The sequence below is a fragment of the Gossypium arboreum genome, chromosome 10, assembly GCF_025698485.1.
Source record: "Gossypium arboreum isolate Shixiya-1 chromosome 10, ASM2569848v2, whole genome shotgun sequence".
NCBI classification, from domain to species: Eukaryota; Viridiplantae; Streptophyta; class Magnoliopsida; order Malvales; family Malvaceae; genus Gossypium; species Gossypium arboreum.
Window position 1 is genome coordinate 92452950 of NC_069079.1, and position 26800 is coordinate 92479749.

Here is a 26800-nt window from a genome sequence, read left to right on the forward strand (position 1 = left end):
TTTTTCGTAAAGTGCGAATTTGTTAAAAACCCCTTTCTCTTTTAATCCTTTATGTACGATCTTAAAGAAGATTTCAAGTCTTGCTAATTTTCAAAATGTACGTCACTTATCAAAAATAAATAATATTAAAATGTCGTTATTTATTTTAAAACATTGTTTCTTGCGGAAGCTCTTAAAACTGTTTACGTATTGGTGGTATTTTTGGAAAACATTTGTCCTTTTGAAAACTCGAGTCTTTGTCTTACCGCTAGCAATATTAAAGAAAATAAACATAAATCTCTAAATTAAAAATAAAATCCAGAGAGGCCATATTAATACCCAAATTAAATTACTTATAAATTAAAAATCAAAGATGAAAGCATAAGCGGTTGTGTGGCCACCTTCGAGTCCCTCGTAGCACTAATCCGCATAAGGATTACCTGTGCAGATAAGCAGAAGGGTGAGTTTATGAAAACTTAATGTGTAATCCCATATAAGCAAACAATTAGAGTAAACATAATTTGGGCCTAAGCCTTTCAGTTTCAGTTAGGGCCTTATCCCATTTCAGAATCAGAAATAGTGTGGGCTTGAGCCCATCTCAGTAACAGTATCAGTAAGGCTTAGGCCCATTACAGAATCATTACAGTATGCAATCAGAAATTCTTACCCAATCCAGCCTCTACACACCATCTCTGTACCAACCTTACACACCATGTGGGGATAAAATCAACCCACCCATCCCTACACACCAAGTAGCACTGGTTGCGACACTATAACAGTATTTGCAGCAGAGTTGCCAATAATAGGCTTATATCCTTTCAGTACACTTCCTCCAATATCATATATCCCCACCCCATGCAATGCAACATAATATAAAAGTATATACAGTAAAAATGGCATGCTCAAACAGTCATACATCACATAGGGGTATATCAGTCATTTACAAAAATAAGGTTCCGGGTACACTTACCAGCCTAACAGTATGTTCACAGTTATCTTGGGTGACCCGTGCAACCTTAACAGTCAATCGGTGATAATGAACCCACAGCCCATATTGTGGGCCCACATCGTATGGCCCACATAGCCCAAAAATGGCCTTAGCCGTGTGAATTACACAAACCTGGCTCAATAATCTCCACACGTTCGTACCCATATGGGGCCCACGAGCTCGTAGGGCCCACACGGCCCATTTCGACCCAATATTGCCCAAAACGGCCTAAGCCCATGAAATCACTTATAGTGGCCTCTACCATCAAATGCCCATGTTTATGCATTCGGATTGCTTCACAAGCGAGTGCACGCTCGTGTGGGGTTAACGGTCACCTATTCTGGCTTTTACTGATTTACGAATATGGTAATGTGAGTACACACCTATTTGCGAAAGTGTGCGCAATTCATGAACACCAAAACCAAAATTCGATCAAACTACTCCATTAATCAACTGATAAAAGAGTTAACAGCTCTTTTCAATACTTATCCAAATAGGATGGATTACCACTTGCCTTAATCGCCGATTTGGGCTTGCACCCTTCAATCGTTGCAGGAAACTAACTATAAGCCCTTAGAGATCACCTGTATTTCACCCAAACCTATCAGCCTTAATCATATTAGTCGCACACATGAACTAAACCAAGCATAAATAACTTACCCGAAACGTATAACTATGAATGAGAGACAATAGTATTCGGCCAACACCCAAAACACACCCTTAACCTGAGGCACGAGATGGAACAATCTCCCCCCTAACGGTAATCGACAAAGAAAGGAGTTGTTAGATGAAAGATAATTATAACAGAGAGAAAACTGAGAAGAAAACTGAGAAGAACCACGTACCTATCGATTGTTCAAAGAACAATTGCAAAAATCCAAAACTAAATAAAGAGAGATGCAAAATTCAGCCACAGTAATCAGATGAGAAGAAGAGGAAATCGTTACCACAAAAGAATTAAAAGGGAAAGAAGATGTATAGGGTCAAGAGGGGAAATCATTTCAGAAAGGGAAGGGAAGAGTCGACCAATAACCAAGACTAAAATCGAAGGAGTTTGAGAAAGGGGAAGGAGGGGGTATTCGACCAAAGAGAACCAATAAAGATTAAGTGGAGGAGGAGTCAGTCAAGAACTAAGAGTTAGATGCCGGCAGAATTTGAGAGATAGGAGAGGAGCATATGGCCAAACATAGAAAGAAAGTATGAGAGAAAGCAATTTGCTAAAAAGTAAGGGAGAGCAAAAATGAAAAGTGCAGAAAAAAAAACTTGAATGGTCTCTATGACCTCAACAAAAATGCCAAGAAGAAAAAGTCACAGTTACCAAGATGGAAAGCTAGAACACCATTCAGCCTAAGAGAAATACAAGTCCTATGACCAATTTTCCAACATGAAATTCCCCCAATCAGCACTACTCCCTCTCACTTCAAACCTCCCTTAACTCTCTCCAAAAATCTCTCCCCATATCTCTCCTCAACTCCCTCCTACAATCCCTCCATGTCCAATTCAAACTCCACTCCACTCAGCAGTGTTTTAGTCATCCTCTACTACCCACACGCCCAGTGCAACAAAATAAAACACTCTACTGCTCAAAGTAGGATTCGAACCTCAGACCCCTTGCACACTCCACACGCCACTTACCACTAGACTAGTAGGCTTTTTATGACAATAAACAACCACATTTATTTAAGAAGCTTACTGACTAGAGACAGGGTTTTTTCCATTTAAAACAAAATTTTGTTAAAGCCAAGACTTGAACCCAAGACTTCTCAGACTCTTCCCATAACACTTAACCACTGAAACAGATACACAGTTTTGTGTCACTTTCTTGCACAACTAAATATTTATGTGCAGTCTCCTAGCTGCACCCACTCAAGACTTAAGACTTCTAGGCCCAAAATTCGAGGCGTTACACAAGAACACAATCAAAACATCACCTTAATACACCAAAGTTGTAGCACCCAAAACGATATTTGAGTTTTTGCCACCTGAAGAACAGCGACAAAAGTGAGATCTACTCAGCTGGAGGGATTGGGTTTTCGTTTCCTTCCCCTAACGAAAACCATAAAAATGTTTAAACAACTTATCACGAATTAATAGTCAAAACAACCCTAAAACTTTATCAAAACAAAACCAAATAAACAATATAACAGATCTGATTTAATTGAACTTACACAACAATTAAAATGATCAGGGACAATTGACGAAATTAACACCAAAGAAAGTTCAATGGCAGTGACGAACACGAGCAACGAAAGGGAAGAAAAGGTGATTTCAATAGTAAAAGAAAAACAAAAACATGAAGGGAAGAAAGTAAAGAACCAACATAGAAAGCAATAGAGAAAACCATAATAGACAAAAAAAATGAAATAATGGAAAAGAGTGGGCGGTTGGGAGTAGGAGAAAATTTAGGTATTTCTAAATTCGATTTAAAATAAAACAAAATAAAAAGATAATTAAGACTTATCCACTAGATTTCCTAGAATTTAATTTAAACTACCAAAAGACTAATAAAAACATTTCTCCCTTGTGCATGATGGAGCTTGAACATAGGACCAACACGAACAACCCAAATCACTTAACCAACACACCATAACAAATTACTTGGCAATCTTACACAATTAAAAACTAAGAACTTTGGGGCGTTACAAGGCCTAAAGAATACAAAAATGTGTATGTAAATGTAAAGCACCTATGATGACTACATTAATATGGAATTGATCTTACCTATAAGACCTATATTAATATGGAATTGATCATGAATATGTGAAGGCACTTAAAGTACCCTTATATGATATGTTTACATATATGTTTTAATGGCTTGATGAATACATGTTAATTATAATTGTAAAGTGCGCTAGTAGACTCAATGAAATGTTAAGATACGACTTACATGACAATTAACGGCTATGGTGTGTTGGATTTTTGTTAGAGGTTCCCACTTATGTGTGCTTTATATCTCCTTCGGGCCCTGCGCTTATGTGCATCTTAGTGTGATGTAGTTTATGTTTTTATGAGCTCTTTGGTGTGGTGAGATCTGTTGTATTTACATATGTCAAATTAAGCTCTTTAAACACTTAAAGAGATTATTCTCGAGTATTTTGTAGTGTCTTTTGTTATATTTCCACACATTATAGATTTCATACTTAATTTTACTATTTAGTAAATTTTAATATTTTTAGAATAAAATGGCAAACATGTACCATTAAGGACTTAATATTTGTGTTGAGCTTGTTTCAACCAATTAGTTGATTTAAGAATGAGAAGAAGAGCTTGACATAGAGCCAAATTTGTGACATCAAGATGTTAATGTTGCTACAAAAATGCTATTGCCGTCAACTAAGGATTTGGATTTCACCAAATGAAATCGATTGAGTCGAATATGTAACCCCCAACTCGGTCCAATTGCTGGACCTGAGCTATGAGATGCTATGAATAAATCTAGAATAATCACATGCAATTTGAAACATTTAATCATCATAAAAATACATACATTAATTATTAAAAATGAACACGAAACTAAATCAAGTTTCTAAATATATTAGATTAGATTCGAGCATGAAAAATGACCAAACTATAAATTTTTCAAAACTGTGAACTAAGTATCAATACCAAAGAAATAAGTATAAATATTTTTGTGATATGTATCGATACCAAAATCAATATTGATACTATTTTGGCATTTTGTAATTTGAAAACACAATTCATTTGGTTAAGTATTGATACCTTGGTCCCTAGAATAGATACTTTTATCCTGATGGTAAAAAATTACAAGTTTGAAAATTCATTTCATGCCCAAAGCTATCTCTTAATTCATAGATAAAAATAGGTACACATATGACCTACATAAAAATCATTCAATCCATTATAAACTTGCCATAATTCAACCATGATCTATTAACCATCTTATCTATTACAATTAATAACTAAGTATGCAATAAGGTACCATTATCCTTATACTAACCAATATGCCATTTGGCACCATCACAAACAAATTCAAACATAAAATCAATTGTACATTCAAGCAATTTAACTAAAAATACAATCATCATATGAAACTTATTTCATCATCAATAAGGTTCCAAATCCAATTACCAAAATCACTCATTCTTGCTACTTAACAAAAACAAATATACTCACTTCCAAAATCACAAGTTACCAATACTAAATGACCATTTCCATATCAATTCACAAGATATCAAAACCAAAACATGCCTACCATTTAAATGACACAAAACACATTCAAATCAAATAAGATTAACATGAAACACAAGCTTACATCATATACCAACATTTGCTTATATACATATTTAACTAAAACCTTAAATTTGACAACTTCAAAACCCTATGTACATGCCACAAACCAAAATAACCAAGTCAAAAGTACCAAAATAGAAGCTTGATAGTGTAATTCTTGAAATTAATCCTTCCAACCAGTTTCGTAAAACAAAAACTATAGAAAATAATAAATATAATAGAGTAAGCTTATATAGCTTAGTAAGTTCATAATTACTTAAACAAAATTCTCACCTCAGTTTACAATTAAGTAGACGAATATAACTAATTTAATACATTTCCTGTCAAGACATTCACAACAATAAGGTGAATGTGTCACATATCATTTGTATAATCTTTTAATCATTCATTACAACATATTTTCATATCATTCAATTAGGAAATATTCAACATATAAGTTGTATTAACCAATTGATCATGTCAATTCATATTCATATTCATATTCATTTCTTGTATACACACAACTTTGTTACCAATATTGCATTTATCGTAAGTGTTTCACACATAAAAATATAAATGTTCTAGTCATTTTAATATTGTTTCGAACAACTCTTATACACATAATTATTAATTATCCAATTCCATCATTTAACATTTCAATATTAATATAAACATGCCATTTTCAAATAATTCATGAATTTAATACATATATATTTTCATCATATAGCCCGATGAACTATAATAAACAAATACAGATACATAAGTAACTACACCATACTAGAACTACAAACACCAGAGCACTGAAGTGCAAAGCCTGTAGGCATCATATAATCAGTATCAATACATCCCTCCACCACACCAATATAACTCGGTAATCCGCAACAAATGCTGGAATCTGTATAATCAGTAATATCTTCGTACTCACATATATCCTGTACAACGTGCAAATAACCCCATTAGCATGCCAATCGTGTCCTAATCGTTTACTACATTCAAACTGTAACACCCCTAAACCGTATCCATTGCCAAAATAGGGTTACAAAGCATTACCAGAATATACAAATCAAGTAAACAAATATTTTATTTTATACAGTATTCATGCCAGAAATCAAACATAAAGTCCCTTATATGAACCCTCGAGGTCCAAAACATGCATTAGAAATGAATCGGGACTAAACCAGGTACTTAAAGAATTTTTCGCAAAATCTCAAAATTTTTCCTAGGTGCAGGGGTCACACGCTCGTGTCTCAGGCCGTGTAACTCTCTGACTTGGGTCACACGGCCAAGCCAAAAGTCCGTATGCTAGGCCATGTGTAAATAGCTAGGCATTCTGTTTTGAAATTTTAAAGATGCAGAGCACACATGACCAGGCCAGATGCTTATGTGCTAGGCCGTGTGTCATACACGACTAAGACACACGCCCATGTCTCTGCCCGTGTGGATGAAAATTGGCTATTCCCAAGCCACATTTCTCAGCCAAATTGTCTTCCACCTACACCAACATTTTTTCATATTCATAATGCAATACAAATATTGAAACAATGTGCCTTTAGGCACTTCAAATGATAATTTATTATCATGTCAATCTTATACTCATACTTACCTAGATATCTAGTTCACTTTTATGCATATTTTATCAAATATACTAGCTTAAATGCATCATTTCAAACAAATATCAAACATGACATAATTTCCTATATAAATCAAAACATGTTCATCACAAGCCATACCAATAGCTAATTATAACCAAAACATATACATGCCAATATTGACCAATTAACCTATACATTCCATTATAATCATAGTTGATTTACCATATATATACTGAAATGGGCTGATGGATAGTGTGAGTGATCTCCGCCAAGCTTCCAATCCAACGAGCCTCCGAATTACTATAGAACAGGGAAAAATAAAACGGAGTAAGCATTTAATGCTTAGTAAGTTCGTATAACATGGTAATTAACTTACAACTCATTTAAATTCAATATAAACATACAAGGCACATTCAATCAACTTGATCACGAGCCCTAAATTTCTAACTATCCAATAGTCGCACATCCAAGGTTACACCACTACGCTTTTACTGTGCACTCTAATTCTAATTTCAGAATAGATAAATAGTGCACTTTGGATAAAGTACGTACCAACATTCGCACCTGGAGCATCTACGTCCTCTAGGTGGTGTGCTGCATAGGCCAAAGCTGGCTGCCTCACCTTAGTATGATCAGCACCTCTTCCTAGTGCTCCACGACCCAAACCGTTTCCACCCCTGGCTTGACCACGGCCTCTAGACGACTGCTCCCCTCGGTGGCTGTACATTACCTCTACCATAGACTTGCCTTTGATCTGGTCTTCTGGGACACTCTCCGAGACGATGCTCCATAGAACCACAACTCAGATAGGCTCCTGTTCTCCTCCAGCACTCTTCTGTATGACCTTTTCAAAAAATAACACATGGTGGTAACTCAGTAGTAGCCACATGGGGCCCCGTTTTGACCTGCTCATCCGCATTGGCCCTTCTCTTAGGTCTCTGAACGTTATTGGAGGGCTCAGAATCCCTTTTATTTTTGCCCCTTTCTCTTTCCCGGTTTAGGCGCTTAGTGTGCTTTACATCTTCAGTGATTTTTGCTTTCTCTACCAATGCTATGAAATCCCGCTCCCTCTAAGGAGCAATCAATACCTGAAGACTGTCTTTAATGCCATCTTCGAACTGAACACAACGTTCATAATCTGTTGCCACTATTCCTTTAGCATACCGACTGAGTCGTAAGAACTCTGCCTCGTACTCCACCACATATCGATCTCCCTGAGTCAAGTTCAAAAATTCCTTCCTTCGGGCATCCACATGGCTTGTGGCCATGTATTTCCCTTGAAACGCCGATTTGAAGAACTCCCAGGTTATCCGGTCAGGCTGAGTGCCCTCTTTCACGGTAAGCCACCACTGGTAAGCTTCCTCTCGCAGCAGCGACACTGCTCCTTTCAATTTTTGCTCGGAAGTGCAATCCAGGTCGTTCATTATCCTTTCGGTGGCCTCCAACCAATATTCAGCCACATCCGGTGATACTCCTGTGATACCCTTGAAGATCTCGGCTCTATTCGACTGGAGTCTCTCAGAAATCGACCTTTGGCTTCCAATACTAGTGTTGGGCCTAGTAACCCTTTTTAGAATCCTTAACATTGCTTGGGACAATACATCGTCCCCAGCTGCTCAATCATAGCGTCGTCCCCAGCTACTCGATCATACAACCTTGTCTCGAGTACTGGTGAATCCGGTGCTCCTCTCCCCTCAACGTTGGGCATGTGGCCTGATGCCGAAGATCCAGCCCTAGTACTTCCACGGCCTCTGTCGTATCCTCTTGCACCCTTTCTAGTGCTCATTATCACTTCGCGTATAATCTGGTTAAGAAATTTTATGCAATTTAGCTCATAGTTTCAGTAATTAAGCAGATGTTTTATGATAGTAGTAGTTAAGAGTTATTTTCGCAATCCCAGGCTCGCTACAGTTTTAGTTTCCTATAGTTTTTCAGTTTACTCTAGCTAAAGAGTCTCAGTATAGTCTATCATCTAAAGTAAGCCCAGTAACTATCTATAGTATAAAAGTTTAAAATAGATTTCAGTATCAGGAGAACTTACTTGGTTCAACGCCGGAGACTCGGTGAACCACATAATAAAAATCTTTCAAAATGCTTCGGAATCGTTTGTAAATAACTTTAAAATCTAAAAACTAAGGCCCATTTCCCAGTCGAGTTTTGCAACTTGGCTCTGATACCACTAAATGTAACACCCCAAACCCGCCCTAGACGTTATGACCGAATCTGGCGTGTCACATTAAAATGCTTTTTCAAAAAAAATTGTCTCTAAAGTCATCTTAATTATTTGTTAACCATTTTAAACTAGCCTTACTTTCAAAAACATGTTTGCTGCGGAAGCATTTCAACAATGTTACGAAAACGTGATGTTATGAAAACATATATCATTTTGGAAAACTGCGCTCTACTTTTAACAGAAATAAATCATAATAGTTAAAACCCCCAAATTAAAAGCTAGAAAATTAGAGAAAATGCCTTATTACATCAAAAACCCAAAGAGAAAGTAATTTAAGTAATGTAAAAGAAAATATGAATATTTAAAGTTGTTCGTAGTGTGGCCACTTCTGAGTCCTCCCATACGTCGAATCGCCTACTGAGGATTACTTGAAAAATTTAAAAGAGGGGGTGTGTTTATGAAAACTCAATGTGTACAACCCTCATCGATCATAAAGCATGCGTCACATCAATTTGGGCCAAAGCCCATTACAATAACGGTGGCACTTGGGCCGTAGTCCATAGTGGCCTCAGTTGGGCCTGAGCCCATGTCACAATCAGAATCAGGTTATGCAATGCACAAATACCCAACCAACCTTACACTCCATATCCCGTCCAACCCTACACTTCTGTGGGGATTTTATCGACCTACTCATCCCTACACTTTTGATGTTGCACCAGTTACGACACTAACCAATTTCGCAGCAGAGCTGCCAATCTTATAATGGCTTTAAGCCGTCAGTGGATCCACAGTCGTCAAGCGACCCAGTGACCCTAAAAAATCATATAATTCCTCCAAATCAATGATCCCTTCCCCCATGCAGCATAATATCACATGAATGCAACATATAATAACAATTATATAACATGTAGGGGCATTTTAGTCATTTTACCCTTCAGTGCATAAAGTTAAATCGGGATCTAAGTACAATTACTGACCCATAAGTAGGTTCACAGTCATCTCGGGCGACCCGTGCAACCTTTAGCAAACAAACAGAGCGATTGGGCTCAAAGCCCATTTAAGCAGGCCCATAGGCCAACACGACCAATTGGCCAACCAAGCCCGATTTTGATCCAAGCCATGTGAGTGACATAGCAGGTCCAATGTTTTCCCATTTGTTGGTGAGTTTTACATATCTAGGGCCTACGGGCCTATTGGGCCCGACGACCCAACTTGGCCTAACATGGCCCATTACGGCCACAGCCCATAAGTACGCTCATAGTGGCCTTTACTATCACATCAGATCTTCCACACCTGCGTTCGCGCGCTCGTGTAGAAACTATTGCTGTTCTTTTAGCTTTTAGCTTTTCGACATTTTGAGATTTGTTGATCTAGAGTTAAGGTGGTGTATGTACACACCTGGTTTACGAAACGTGCTACGAATCCCCTAGCAATGAACCTACAATATCCAGGACTAATAGTTAGCCACTCGATTCATTTTGTTGTTCTCATTTTCCTACAACATGAATTGAAACCACACTAATACATACCTTAAATGATAAAGCCTTGTTAAAAGGGATTGTTAAAACTTGTGGTTCAATCCACACTTGGCAATTCATAGGGTCATTAAGAACATTCGACCTTTACTCATAACAAGGCAAAAGCACTTACTTGACCAAAACTAGAAGTGGGATGTCAATTGCTTCACATCACTTGCCCTACTATCAACCCTCGAGCGAACCTAGGTACCAACCAACATCAGACTAAGAGAGATAGGGAAGATTCGACAATAGGGCAAAGAAGAACACCAACAATGAAAACCAAAATAAAGAAAATGAGTCACCACAACTTACACTTGATCCTAGAAAAAAAGGAGAAGAACGCAGCCTTATGATAGGAGAATAAAAGGGAGACAGATTCAGTAATAGCTAATAGAGAGAGAGTAGGGAGTATTCGACTTTACACACCTTAAGATCAAAGAAAATAGTGTTGTGGCAAGGGAATCTAGCTCACAAGAAGATGGTTGAGAGAAGAGGGATTTCGACTATGAGAGGCTAGTGGGAAAATAGAAGAGAAAGGCCACGGTTTAGAAAAAGAAGAGGGTTAGCATTCGGCTCAAGCCAAAATGAAAGAAGAGAGGTAAAAGGATTAGAAAAGAAGGGAGAGGACTACAAGATGAGAAATGAGGGAGAAATCGACTAATAGATGGCCTAAATGGTAATGCACTTTTGGCTAAAACAAAAAAGTGGACAACCCAAAGTCAGAGAGTCTTGAAAACGAAAGGAAAAGGTACCAAAATGAGTGAACAAAACAAAAGAAAACAACCAGAATTCTTCTAGCAAGATTCGGTCATACCAAAACAATACCCCAAATGCCGAAAATGAACCAAATCTCCCCTTTACCGAATTCTTGTGCAACCCAAAGCCCCATTCGGCTAGACTTCCTTCTATTTCAGATCCTCATTGATTCCCTCCAACAATCAACTCTATCCCTTAACTTCCTCCTTATATCCCTTTAAGACTCATTCAACCTTTATCTTGTAGAGTTTTGATCAAACTCTACCACCTACACGTCCTTGAAGAAAAATAAAACATCTAGTGCTCTTTCCAAGCTTCGAACCCCAGTCCTCTCTCTCTTATGAGGCGTCACTTACCACCTAAACCACCATGCTTATTTTGTCAAATTTTACCATTCAAAATTTGAGAAGCATTCAACCTAGAGTCAGGGTTCCCTTAATGCTAAAAACCAAAAAATTTCCTATGCCAAGACTTGAACCCGGGACTTCATAGAGACCTCCCTAACATCCAAATCACTAACCCAACAAGACTAACATGTAATTGTGTCATTTTCTTGCTCTCAAGAATTTTAGGCGCTCCCAAAAACAAGGCCCAATTCTTCCAAGCCCAAAATTTGGGGCGTTACACTAACACATATCCTCATCACTCTTGTTAGTCATATATTTCATATAAATATCAAGAAACATGTAGAGGCTCAATAATAATTAGATTTCCATGTACAGATACTTTCCACATCATGTATTCATATAACATATACAAATCATATCCTTGTATTTCAAGTACATTTTCATAATAATTCATCTCGAGTTCAGATTATTTCATGTCAAAACTTTGCTCATTAAATCATTAGAAATGTCAGTGTCACATAGGCATTACACTCAAGGTGTACAAATTTATAATCATGGATGAACATGTTCACCAAACTAATTCCATGTTCATATATTATTGATAAACCATAATTTATACATATTTTTATCCCATGCTTAGCGCATTTATGGATGGTTTCTCCTTAGAATTGGTGAATTCGATGCTCCTAATCCTTTAATTTCATGTTTTATACTTAGGTGGGCATAGGAGAGTAAAAAGAGCAAGAAACGGGCCGAAAACAGAGAAAATAGACTCACGTGGAAAATCAGCACGGCCTGAACTTCCTTACACGGGAATGTCACACGGCCGTGTCCCTTTGGTAAGATCGAAGCACGACTTGCACGAGTAGATCACACACCCATGCCCATTTAACAGCCTTGACCACGACCTTAAGTAATCGCACACAGGCGTGTCCCTACCGAGCCCAAGTTTAGTCCAATTCGGAAAAGGCCAATTTTGAGGGCTCTTAGGCATTCTAAAGCCTATTTAAACACCTGAGGAGGCACTTAGAAGGGGGACGCAGAGTAGGAAGCAAGGAATTACTCAAGGAAAGCCACTTGATCCATATCAGAAGCCGGATTCATCAACAAGATTGAAGATCTCCCTTCAAGTTCTTTCAGTAGTTTCGGGTTTTCTTATGTTTTGTTATCTTCATGCTTTTGAGATGTTTTCTTTTACAATTATGAACTAAACCCCTTAAATACCTAAGGGGAATGAAACCTAAGATGGATCTTGTTATTATTATTTGAATTGTATGATAAATATTTGACTTGTTCTTAATTATTTGTTCTTAATTCTTGTTTTAATATTCCAGGATATTGATTCAAGTTAACGCTCTTATTCAGAGGAGGAATAGACCCTGTCTAAGAGCAAAATTATCATAATTAAGCGGATTTGATTGCACGCCTAGAGATTGGGTGACAAGATTTTGACAGATTAGGGTGAAAATTAATAAGGGAATCTATAGATCGAGTTAATGCAATTCTAGTGTCACAGGTTGCGCATGGGAGCCCGCAACCATGACACATCTGTGTGAACTATCAAGAAGGAAGGAGGTTATTTGGCCCAATCAGACCGGGCCATTGCTTGAAGAGATTGAAGGCCCATCTACAAGTTAGACAAATATGGAAACATGATCTTACAAGATATTATTTTATAAGATTACATATCTTAGATAAGATATGTAATCTTAGAAGATATGATTTTATATTTGGTGGTAGGTGCCTTTTAATCTTAGCCATTGATGTACTTAATTTTGTACCGTTGGATTTGGAGAGGCTCAACTATAAATAAGAGACCTCTTCCTCATTGTAAATCACTTGAGTTTTGAGCAATAAGAATTCTTGAGAGCATTCTCTCAAATCTCTCTCTTGTGTTCTTATTTTCTTTGGCTTGTTCTTGTCTCGTTCTTCTTTCATCTTGTTTGGCTTTAAGGTGCTTTCGCTTAAGTTGTGTTTTGGGAAGAATTCATTGAATCCTTCTTTTGTAGGAGTTAAGTGACTTAGGCGTTTTGGAGTAAGCGCCTAAGGCCGCATGCGGATAGTGAGGCAAGAATCCTAAGTCCGTGATGTTGGTATCGAGCCAGTTCGAAAGCACTTTTGAGATATGTCGAAGAAGTTGTTGATCGAATGAGCCAATGGAGACCCGTGGGAGGGCTAGAAAGGCTAGTCGATCGAGGATATCTTTGTCGAGCTTGGAGATTCGAGTGGTCAATCTCGAGGAGTCCGTTGGTGACATGAAGGAGACACTCGAAGAGGTCCTAACCCGTATGGAAGAACCGAGGGAAGATAGCAAGGAGTTTGTGTTGGACTCCTCGGATCCACTTCGGACAAACCGGCGGGGAGGGATGAAGCTCTTGAGGCCCCGGTGATCGCCATGAAAGAAGAGATTCTTGAGCTTAAGGGGAGCTCGAGAATCTGTAAGGCTGCCACAGGAAGTGGGATGTTGGCCGGGACCAAGCAACGTCATGTGGATGTTCCAAAACCCAGAAGTTCAAGGGAGTTAGGTCCGCGAGAGAAGTGGACAACTTCTTGTGGGAATTGGAGCAATATTTTGAGCAATTGGCATTGAGGATGATGCCACCAAGGTAAACACCGCTTCCATTTACTTTTCGATGTTGCTCTCTTGTGGTGGAGGCGAGGTCCACGGATGAGAAAGCGTGGAGGAACGACCATTGGAACTTGGGAGGAGTTCCAAAGAGAGTTGAAGAAGCGGTTTATCCACAACATGCCGAAAGGAGGCTCGTGCTAAGTTGCGTAAACTACGCAACAAGGCCTTCGCTCGAGATTATGTTCGAATTCACGAGTTGATGCTTGGATCTCGAGACTTGAATGAGAAAGAAGCATTCTATTGGTTCGAGGATGGTTTAAAAATGTGGGCCAAGCAAGAGTTGCATCGCCTAGATATCACCGAATTGACCGAAGCTATGGCAAAGGCAGAAAATTTCTATGATGTTGGGGGAAGAAAGTTTGATAATAACGATTCTTCCAAACCCAAGTCGGGACCAAAAGACAATGGTGGGGGAAACAAGGATCAAAGGGAAAAGAGCGACGAAGGCCCAAAGTCTAGTCAAGGTAAGCCTTGGGATAGAAAAGGACCAATGAAGTGCTATCTCTGCCAAGGCCCACATAGAATAAGTGTCTGTCCAAAGAGAGCCGCTTTTCATGCCATGGAGGCACGCAAGGAGACCGAAGATGACACCAAAAGCCTCAATTCGATATTAGGAGGTGTCGAAGATAAGTCAAGCAATGGGCTGATGTTTGTGGACATCATCGTAGCTGGCAAAAGATTGAATGCACTTGTTGATCTTGGTGCATCCGATTTATTCATGTCTAAAGAAATGGCAAAGGCGGGCCTTAGAATCGAGGAAGATTCGGGACGAATCAAAACGGTAAATTCAGAAAGCATTCCCATAACGGGGGTGGCAAAAGGGGTGGAACTCAAACTTGGCGAGTGGACGGGCAAAGCGACCATTAAGGTAATCCCACTTGATGATTACGATTTTGTAGTTGGATTAAGTTTACTTGATAAGCTTAATGCGGATATTCACCCTTCCGAGAACTACATGACAATCTCCGATGCAAATCAACGATATATGGTGAGAATGAAAAGGAAGGGAAGCATGGAGGGAAAAACCTTATCGGCAATCCAATTTGCCAAAGGAGTCCGTCGAAATGAAGTCTCCTACCTAGCTACCTTGAGAGACAATATGGATGATAAATTTGAGGGGAAATTCCAAAGGAAGTGGAGCAGTTGCTAAAGTCATTTCAAGATGTAATGCCCATGGAGTTGCCCAAAGATTGCCACCAAAGAGGAGGTGGACCACAAGATTGAGCTGTTGCCCAATCTTGAACCGCTTGACAAGGGCACCATATCGAATGGCTCCACCGGAACTAGAGGAATTATGGAAGCGATTGATAGAGCTTTTAGATCCGGGTTCATTAGACCATCTAAAGCCCCATTTGGTGCACTGTGTTATTTCAAAAGAAGCATGATGGATCTTTGAGAATGTGCATCGACTACGGGGCCCTAAACAAAATCACTATAAAAAACAGGTATCCCATTCCTCTTATTGCAGATTTGTTCGATCAACTTGGTAGCGCGAGATGGTTTACTAAGTTGGATTTGCGATCGGGGTACCACCAAGTGAGAATAGCCGAAGGGGATGAGCCCAAGACGACTGTGTAACTAGATATGGGTCCTTTGAGTTCTTGGTGATGCCGTTTGGGTTGACAAATGCTCCGGCCACATTCTGTACCCTAATGAATAAGGTATTACAACCTTTCTTGGATCGTTTTGTGGTTGTTTATCTTGACGATATTGTGGTGTATAGTAAGACGCTCGAAGAACATGTGGGACACTTGGGAAAGTGTTCCAAACTCTACGAGAAAATGAGCTATATGTCAAAAGGAGAAATGTTCCTTTGCCCAACGAGAGGTGCCATTTCTAGGCCATATTGTGGGAGGTGGCACGATTGAATGGATGAAAGTAAAGTTCAAGCAATTGCCGATTGGGAGCCACCAACCAAGGTGACAGAGTTGCGGTCTTTCCTTGGATTAGCAAATTACTACCGTCGCTTCATTGAAGGCTATTCCAAGATCTTTGCACCCTTAGCGGACTGTTGAAAAGGGCAAAGTGTGGGATTGGGACCCTCGGTGTAAGAAAGCCTTCAACCAAGTGAAGCAAGCGATGACGAGTGAGCCTGTACTCGCATTGCCAAATTTTTCAAAGGCGTATGAGGTGCGCACAGGCGCTTCAGAGTATGCGATTGGAGGGTGTTGATGCAAGATGGGCATCCGATTGCTTCGAGAGTCGAAAGCTTAACGAGACGTAACGAAGATACACGGTCCAAGAAAAGAGATGACGGCGGTGGTGCATTGTTTACGCACATGGAGACACTATTTCTTTGGGTTCCGGTTTGTGGTATTCATCGATAATGTTGCAAATAGCTATTTCTTAACCCGAAAAAGTTGTCCCCAAGCGGGCTCGTTGGGTGTTTTCCTAGCGAGTTTGATTTTACCATGGAATACAAGCGGGAGTGCCAACATTGTGGCCGATGCACTTAGCGAAAAATGAAATTTGCAACGATAAGCCAACCCGAGAGTCCCTTATTAAAGCGCATTCAAGAAGGATCGTCCCATGATCCCACGGCCAAAAATCGATGGAGCTTGCTAGAGATGGAAAGACAAGGCGATTTTGGCTCGAGGAGAATTACTATACACTCATGGGCGACGTCTATATGTGCCTCAACATGGGAATTCTGAAAAGAAGTCATGAAGGAATGTCATGATTCAAAATGGGCTGGCCATCCCGAGTACACCGCACCTTGGCTCTATTGGAGGATCGATTTTATTGGCCTCACATGGGTGATGATGTGGAGACCTATGTGAAAACTTGTTTAATATGCCAACAAGATAAGGTTGAGTTGAAAGCCCTATTTGGTTTGTTACAACCGCTGCCCATTCCGGGCGCCCATGGGAGAGTTTGTCCATGGATTTTATCACAGGCTTGCCTAAATCTGATGGATTTGCGAGCATTTTTGTTGTGGTGGATAGGTTTTCGAAGTATGCAACTTTCATCCCCGCAACCAAGGAGTGTCCTGCTGAGGAGGCAGCTCGCTTATTCCTTAAACATGTGGTGAAGTATTGGGAGTACCACAATCTATCATCAGTGATCGAGATGGGCGATTCACGGGTCGATTTTGGACAGAGTTGTTCAAGTTAATGGGCTCAGACCTAAACTTTTCTACTAGCATGCATCCACAAACTGATGGGCAAACCGAACGAGTGAATGCATTGTTGGAGACGTATCTTCGACACTATGTAAGTGCAACACAAAAGGATTGGCCAAAGTTGTTGGATGTGGCCCAGTTTTCATACAATTTACAACGAAGTGGGGCAACGAACCAGAGTCCGTTTGAGATAGTGACGGGGCAACAGCCGCTTACACCCAATGCAGTTGCAACTCGTTATGCAGGACCGAATCCAGCAGCTTATCGATTTGAAAGGGATTGGCAAGAGCAAAACGATCTAGCTAGAGCTTGTCTACATAAGGCAAGTAAGCGCAACAAGAAATGGGCGGACCAAAATCGAAGGGCGTGCAATTTCAGGTTGGTGACCGATTCTTGCCAAACTACACCTGATTCTGCGACATGATGGGTTACACAAAGGACTCGTTCGGCGGTATGAGGGGCCATTTCGAATTGTGAAGAAGGTAGGCAAGGTGGCCTACAAGCTTGAGTTGCCTGAAAAGCTTAAAGTTCATCCAGTATTCCATGTGAGTATGCTTAAGCCATTCCATGAAGATGGAGGAGACCCAAATCGAAGCAAGTCTGAACGAGCACCAATGGGGGTAAAAGTCGCCTATGATCGAGAGGTCGAGAACATTGAAGCGGATCGTGTGGTCAGACGTAAGTACTACCGGCCGCGGCGCGAATACTTAGTCCGATGGAAGGGATTCCCGGATAGTGAGATGAGTTGGGAACCTGCTGAAGCCTTGTGGCAATTCCAAGACAAGATAGATCGATACCATGCGGAAGACGCGACGAGGCGTCGCTAGATTTGGTGGGGAGAATGTCACGGGTTGCGCATGGGAGCCCATAACCATGACACATCTGTGTGAACTATCAAGAAGGAAGGAGGTTATTTGGCCCAATCGCATCGGGCCCTTGCTTGAAGAGATTGAAGGCCCATCTACAAGTTAGACAAATATGGAAACATGATCTTACAAGATATTATTTTATAAGATTACATATCTTAGATAAGATATGTAATCTTAGAAGATATGATTTTATATTTGGTGGTAGGTGCCTTTTAATCTTAGCCATTGATGTACTTAATTTTGTACCGTTGGATTTGGAGAGGCTCAACTATAAATAAGAGACCTCTTCCCTCATTGTAAATCACTTGAGTTTTGAGCAATAAGAATTCTTGAGAGCATTCTCTCAAATCTCTCTCTTGTGTTCTTATTTTCTTTGGCTTGTTCTTGTCTCGTTCTTCTTTCATCTTGTTTGGCTTTAAGGTGCTTTCGCTTAAGTTGTGTTTTGGGAAGAATTACATTGAATCCTTCTTTTGTAGGAGTTAAGTGACTTAGGCGTTTTGGAGTAAGCGCCTAAGGCCGCTTGCGGATAGTGAGGCAAGAATCCTAAGTCCGTGACACTAGGGTGTTAGTTAGAAAGAGATTTCAATTATTCAACCTAGGGTTAGATATTATTAGTCTTGAGAGAGATAATAATATAACTTAGGGATTTCTACGGATCAAATCAAATGAATAAATCGTCTGATTCAGAGTCAAATAACAAGTGAAGTCTAGGTGGATTTTTCCTCAGGTATTGTCTCAATTAATTGAATTTTCCCAAAAGTATTTTCCCAAGTTTTCTTTCTGTGCATTCTTAGTTAGTAATTAGTTTAGATAACCAAACCTCTTAATTTTTAGGCTAGATAATAAAAAAGAAGTAAATACTAGTACTCGTAGTTCCTTTGGGTTCGACAATCCGGTCTTGCTGAACTATACTACTGTTCGATAGGTACACTTGCCTTGATCGTGATAATAAGTTAGTCTCAAGAACGATTCATTTATAAATATTTAAAACCTGTTAAGAATATCACGCATCAAGTTTTTGCATCGTTGCCGGGGAACTAGGATATTAGAAAAACTTGACTTTTATTACTTTAGCCATTTACTTTATTTGCAATTTAAGTTTTTATTTTCTTTTGTTTTCTAGTTTTTCTCTTATTTTATTCTGACAGGTTTTTCTAGTTTGTTACCAGAAGAAACCCGTCAGGACCACTACTTTTTGACGGTGAAATAGATCGCATAGTTCGCAGAAACCGGAGAGAAATAAGGTGAAGCCTAAGATACACAGAGGACGGTACTTCAACCACAACTGAGGAGATGGCTGAAAACCAAGAAAATTCGCTACCTTCTGCGATTGCTGCTGATCTAGTAAATCAGAATCCTGCTCCACGCACTATGTATGATTATGTTAAACCTAATTTAACAGGAATTGAGTCAAGTATGGTTAGACTTGCTATTGCTGCAAATAATTTTGAACTGAAACCTAACACAATTCAAATGATACAACAGTTTGTTCAGTTTGATGGTTTGCAGGACGAGGATCCCAATGCTCACTTGGCAAATTTCCTAGAATTTTGCGATACATTTAAAATTAATGGTGTTTCTGATGACGCCATTCGCCTTCGGTTGTTTCCCTTTTCGTTAAGGAATAAGGCTAAACAATGGTTGAACTCGTTACCATGAGGGTTAATCACTACTTGGGAACAAATGACCAAAAGGTTTTTATTAAAATATTTTTCATCGGCTAAAACAGCCAAATTACGTAATGATATCTCTTCTTTTGTGTAGATGGATTTAGAAACACTCTATGATGCATGGGAAAGATACAATGACCTTTTGCGAAGATGCCCTCACCATGGGTTACCACTCTGGCTACAGGTTCAAACGTTTCACAACGGCCTGAATCCTTCGACTCGACAGATGATTGACTCAGCCGCTGATGGAACTATCAATAATAAGACACTTGAGGCGGCTTACGAATTTATTGAGGAAATGTCACTAATAACTATCAGTGGAAAGTTATGAGGACAAAGTCGAGGAAGGCAGCCGGTGTTTTCAACCTCGATGCGGTTATTATGCTATCTAACCAAGTTGAACTTTTAAATAAAAAGATTGACAGTTTGTGTGGTTCTACTCAGGTACATCTAGTGATGAGGTGCGATTCGAATAGAGGAGGAATATGCACAGACTACCAACCCTTCAACCCTAGCATCGAGGAGGAACAAGTCCAATATATTGGTAACAATAACTCTAGACCCCAAAATAACCTGTATAGTAACACTTATAATACAGGTTGGAGGAACCATCCCAATTTCTCGTGGGGCGGTCAAGGAAATCAAAGGCCACAACATCCTTCAGGTTTTCAACAACCAACTTACCAGTAAGAAAGAAAGCCGAACCTTGAGGAGATGTTAAAAAAATTCATCTTGGTGTCAGAAACTCATTTCCAGAATACTGAAACAACCCTTAAGAATCAACAAGCATCAATCCAAGGGCTTGAAACTCAGATAGGCTAACTCGCCAAACTGATTTTTGAATGACCACAAGGTAGTTTGTCGAGTAACACTGAATCTAACCTAAAGGAGCAAATCAATGCAATTATCATTCAAGATGCGGAAGGGTTAGTTGCACCTGAACCAGAACCGAAGCAAGAAACTGTGGTAAGTAAAGGTAAGGGTGAGGTGGACCACCATGACTAGAAATTGGTAAGTAAAGAATACAAACCTCGTGTTCCATACCTAAACGCAACAAGGAAAGACCGCACAGAAGAACAATTCGATAAATTCCTTAAATTATTAAAAAATTTACATATTAATTTACCGTTTATTGAAGCTCTTTCGCAGATGCCAAATGCAGTCAAATTCTTAAATGAGCTTTTAACAAATAAATGAAAGTTGGATGAGGCGTCGCATGTGGAATTGAATGCAGTTTGCTCAGCCATATTACAGAATAAGCTACCCAACAAATTGAAAGATCCAGGGAGTTTTACGATTCCTTGTTTAATTGGTAGTTTAGATGTTCATAATGTATTGGCTGGCTTAGGGGCAAGCATTAATGTTATGCCTTATAAAATGTTTAAATAGCTAGGTCTTGGGAAACCCAAACAAACTAGGATGAGCATTCAATTGGCTAATAAAACCATTAGATTTCCTAGGGGTATCATTAAAGATGTTCTTGTTAAGATCGATAAATTTATATACCCAGTAGACTTTGTTGTTCTAGACATGGAAGAGGATAGTTACGCACCTTTAATTTTAGGACGACCCTTTTTGGCGACAACTAGAACCATTATTGATGTTGGCACAGGTGAACTCACACTTCGTGTGGGAGACGAAACAATCACCCTTCAAGCTCGTAATTCGAGTAACACATCGAAAATTGAAGGTGGTTGTATAAATCATTCTACTAGTACTGATCATGTGGTGAAAACTTCTGTGCAAGAAATAGTTATGAAGAATGCATATGAGCCGTGTTCAAACAACAACAAAGGACCTATCTCTAAAGAACGAAGGCTACAAATTGAGGAGCTAGATGAATGGCGGATATAGAAACCGAGAACACCCGAGAAACTGAAACTGAGCCAGGACGAGCTCAATGCTTCACTCAATCAACTTAAGGTTGGAGACAAAGTACTACTAGATGTAGCACATCCTCGCATTACCACTTCTGAGCCTAATGAAGAAATTCCTTTTACGGTACTTAGTATTTTCCCATATGGTACAGTCGAGGTGAATGATCCCAAATTCGGCACGTTTAAGGTAAACAATACTCGGCTTAAACCTTATATTGATAAAGTTTATAGCAGGGATGAGGAGTGTAAACTCCTCGCACCACCTTGACCATGAAGAAGAGAGGTAAGTCGAGCTTAGACTATAAATAAGCGCTTCTCGGGAGGCAACCCGAGCACTCATAGTGTTAATTTCTTTAAATCTTACTTTTTAACATCAAACATACTAACCGAATCATGGAACGCAGGCTTTCTAAATACCACACGGCCAGACACACGGGCATGCGTTATGCCATGTGAAAACATGGCAAGATTTTTCCCCAACACGAGGTGCGATAAATTACCACTGCTGTGGGCGAAACGGCCAAAACAACACGGGCATGAGACACGCCCGTGCCTTGAAACCATGGTTGAAACTGAGAATGTAACACGGGCGTGTGACACGCTCGTGCCATCCACCCATGGTCGACACTATCAAAACGAACACGAGTGTTGACCTATGTACATGGGCATGGGAGAAGCGAATGAAGCAAGACACGGCCGTGTGCACCAACACGCCCAAGGAACACGAGCATGGGACGAATGTCAGACGTGCCCAAATTCAAAATTCGCGAAACACACGGGCAAATATTAGGCCACACGGGTGTGTCCCACGGCTGTGTGCCCTAAAATCTATATAGACCCTTTACTATTCATCATCTCCCTCCCCAAAAATCCCTAACCCTAGCTGCTGTAACTCCACACGCCCTACCCCCACACCCGTGCGCCGCCTACAACACTGATTCCGACGCCTCAAGCTCTTTTCTTTTGCATTTGTTTGCTCTTCTCTCTCTATTTTCTTTAAATATGTTACATATTTCATGATTTCTCTGCTCTATTGAACTATTTTGAATGAATATTCATAGTTAGAATATTAAAATACTTATGCTTGTTTTATAAAAATTTTGTAATTTTAGTTACTACATTATGCTATATTCCTTCATTTTTCCTTGTTTCCATGAAATTTATACTGACCCACATGCATTCATTCATTATTCCCATAATCCTATAACTTGATATATTTAGTTGTTTTAGTTTGTGGCATCTCATACAATATTCATATTTAGTCTTGATTTTCCATACTATTCTTGGGGCATATTGGTTGAACTTTGATTTTTCAATGCAGGTACAATGTCGTCCTCATGTGGTAAGATGACCGCTGTTCCTTCCTCGAAGAAGAGGAAAGGAGCAGCGTCATCCTTGGGTCCTACCATGGAGATTAGGCACCCGTTCCTCCAGGTTCCCTTGGGACCCCATGAGGAATTATATCAGATATTACGAGCTCGACCTCTAGGTGTGGGCCGCTATATTGACTGGGCTGCACTCGAACAGATTCAATTAGCTGACACAGTCCAAGCCCTCCTGATGATTGACCCATGAGGGCTCTTCTTTGAGATCATCGAGCTAATGTATCTTGAGTTCACATTGGAACTCTGCTCGACGTTCCATCTTCAGACCGTCATGACCAACTTCGACGATCCTGGAATGGTCCAGTTCCGCCTCGATGGTCTAGTACTCCAGTTGAGCGTACCCGAGTTCGGGACTACACTGGGGCTATACACGAAGGAGTTCATGGATGACAATAAACTCGACACCCTCCACCGCCACATCCATTACTCCCCCCAAAATGCTGGAGGGACCTCGGCCCTGCCTCGGCCACCTACGATCGTAGCCGCTCCAAGGCATTGGCTCTCCCTCCATGCTTGAGGTATCTACACGCCATCCTGGCTTACACTATGACAGGGAGATGAGAGAGCACCAGCGTCGTCACCACCCACGATGCCTATTTCTTATGAAGTATAGCAAATGGGCACGTCATCGACCTTGCCTACTTTATTGCCTTCGCCATTCGCCACCAGACGGAGCGGCACAAAAGTGGGGTCATCTCTATCGGACCCTACGTGACTCGATTGGCTTGGCACTTTAGGCTTCTCAACATGACAGTACAATCATCCTCCCTCACTCTCATCATCCAGATGTCCCCACAGGGCATCTCGAGCATGCTAAGTATGAGGATAATTGAGAAACAATGTGGCACATACCCTCCTCAGTACCGCCTTGCCCAGTCCATCGAGAAGGAAGACCCAAAGGACATTACTAATGATGTCCCTCCACGTCACGAGGATCCACCGAGTCAGCCACCACTCCCGTCTCGTCTAGTTCATGCGGCGACTTCATACGCTGACATCTTTGAGCGCCTTACTCGATTCGAGCAACAGTGTTTTCAGCACTTCGATAACATTGATGCTACTCTACAGCAGATTTGTTAGCACTTCCACATCTCATCGCCATCCCCACTCGCGAGCCATCTAGCGATGAAGATGTTTAAAAACTTTTATTTATTATTTTATGTTTTTACTTTTATTCTATTTTAAGACTACTTTTTATTTTTCTTCAAGCTTATTTTTATTAGGTTTTATAATTAATATTTTACATTTTTTTAAATTTCAGCTATTTCATTACGAGTAATTATGCTTCTTTATATTCCCTAAAAAGTTCCTAATTCTATCACAGTTATAAAGAGCTCCAAAGCTCATCATCGCATAGGAACTAAAAACTCCACCGAGAAAGGTTCTCCACGACTGCCATCTCCTGCTCGACAACGTCCATAGCTACCACCAGATATAATATTCTTTTGGCACAGGATTTATAGATTAATGAAGCTCGACCACCATCGGAGTATCCTCCTCCACTCTCATCTTTGCTTTGGCCGATTACTCTCCATAACTCCAATTCAAGGAGTTCATTCATCATTCAGGAAGTTTCACTTCTCTCTCTATCTTATGATTATAAATCTATCTTTTTCAATATATTTATCTTTGTACATTGAGGGCAATGTACATCTTAAGTGTGGGGGGTCTTTTATATCATCATTAGAAATCCATGAATTGTGTCTTATTCTCACGTGAATCACTTTTATCACTATTAGAATGAATTTTAATTAATTTATGATTTTTATTGATATGTCTTGAATTAAAACATAGACATTTATGCATTGAGTGTTTAAATTTTAAGACATTAGGGAATCAAGCGTGATAAGTTGATTTTTGAAGAATTAAAAACTTTCAGGTTGTTTCCTTAAGTTTAAGTATTATCTTGAGTTGAAATTCACAAGTTTGAACATCAAAAAGCCATAATTTTTGTGAGATCTTGAGCCTTTAGAGCATCTATTATTTCTTTCATGCTCACTTTTATTGTTGCTTTGAGTGCGTCAGTGTTGGATTGTTATTCTAGAACTTGCTTGATTATGCATGTCAATACCACACCATTTGATTTGATATGTCAAGATGATAAAGGCACTTAGGTTTAACCCACTCACTCCACAAAAGCCTACCTTCATTGTAACACCCCTAACTCGTGACCGACGCCGGTGTCGGACACGAGGGGTTAACGAGACAAATCCTCTTAAAGTACCGACCAATTTGGCATTTCTGGACAGGCTGGAAAACTGCGTCACCGTCGCCTTAAAAATCATATCTCGAGTTCCAAAACTCGGAAACTGGTTTCGTAAATTTTCCCTGAATTTAGACTCATATACCCATCCATGGATTTATTTTTAGAATTTTGGTTGGGCCAATTGGTACAGTTTATTAGTTAAAGTCACCCATGTTACAGGGATCGACTGCTCTGACCTCCCGCGTTACAACTTGAATATCTTTCTGTACAGGGCTTTAATACTGGTGCCGTTTGTTTCTAATGAAACTAGACTCAAAATGGAATCTGTAAATATAAGGAATGACTCCTAATTCTTTCTGGATAATTTATGGTAAATTTTCAAAGTCGCGACAGGGGACCCAGAAATCGTTCTGGCCCTGTCTCACGAGAACTTTAATATCTCCCAGTATACTGCTCATATGGTAGTTTCGTTTCGTCCATATAAAAATAGATTCATCAAGGATCAGTTCCATAATTTACTCACTATTTAATTCTACTTATACTATTTTTAGTGATTTTTCAATCTCATCTCACTGCTGCTGTCCGCAACAGTCACTGCAGTAGACTATGCCAATTTCATGAATTTTTCCTTGGCCTTAATCATCCATCATACATGACACAAATTATGGCCACCTTAACAAAATTTGAGTTTCTAAGACTCGTGGCTATAGGTTCTAGCATCCCACTCGACGACCACATAGGCCATTTTCACATGGCTTAAAGTTTACAACCCACAATTCGACAAAATATAATAGCCTATACATGCCAAATGTTCTTCAACAACAAAAACAATACCACAAGATTTCAGCCGGTGTGATGACTTCAACGACGGTTCCGAGCACGCAACAATACGAGTCCAAGAGACCTAAAATGGGTGATAAGAAAACACCGAGTGAGTTTACAACTCAGTAAGTCATAAGCATTCGTCAATCCACTGATAAAGTTACTACTACATGTACAACAAATGAGGCTAGGTACTCGTCCATATCGAATCTATATCATAATACCTCGGACCTTTCGGTCCAATCTCGTACCAATTCATACATCCACATTTCATATTCTACACAACAAGATAATCGAAGCATTTTTACACATTAACTCATTTTCCAGCACAACCATACAATTTCAATCATCACATAGATTTAAGGCTTACCAAATTCAACCCCAAGCATGAACGTATTACCTATTCGTCATGAGCTCAAGGTACTTACCCGATCCGCTGTCCATACTCACTCGATGGAGACACACCTCCATATAATTGTTCGATTGGAGATATTTATATATATATAGAGTATGCACACAAGTGCTTAATACTCGATTTCGCACACTTAGTGCCATGCGATTTAAGCCCGCACACACAGTGCCATGCCTTTCGAGCTCGCACACTTAGTGCCATATATTTCCAGCATGCACACTTAG

At 39.7% G+C, this 26800-nt stretch overlaps 1 protein-coding gene and 1 non-coding gene across 2 annotated transcripts; both read right to left on the minus strand.

Moving 5' to 3' along the window:
* Positions 1–7859: 7859 nt before the first annotated feature.
* LOC128282090 (uncharacterized) lies at positions 7860–8575 on the minus strand. Its single transcript, XM_053020286.1, has 2 exons — positions 8391–8575; positions 7860–8346 (listed from the first exon to the last, which is right to left on the minus strand). Exons 1-2 carry the CDS (start codon positions 8573–8575, stop codon positions 7860–7862), a joined length of 672 nt encoding a protein of 223 aa, XP_052876246.1.
* Positions 8576–19935: 11360 nt separating this feature from the next.
* On the minus strand, positions 19936–20042 carry LOC128282663 (small nucleolar RNA R71). Its single transcript, XR_008273017.1, has one exon. It is a non-coding gene; the product is annotated as a small nucleolar RNA R71 (small nucleolar RNA).
* Positions 20043–26800: the final 6758 nt, after the last annotated feature.

What these genes read in the sequence shown, in the direction of transcription:
- LOC128282090 (XM_053020286.1), bottom strand. Translation starts at nt 8,575, where the DNA reads ATGAGCACTAGAAAGGGTGCAAGAGGATACGACAGAGGCCGTGGAAGT. An exon ending in ATTGAGCAGCTGGGGACGAT is followed by an intron (nt 8,347 to 8,390) that starts GTATTGTCCCAA and finishes AAGGGTTACTAG; the next exon opens with GCCCAACACTAGTATTGGAA.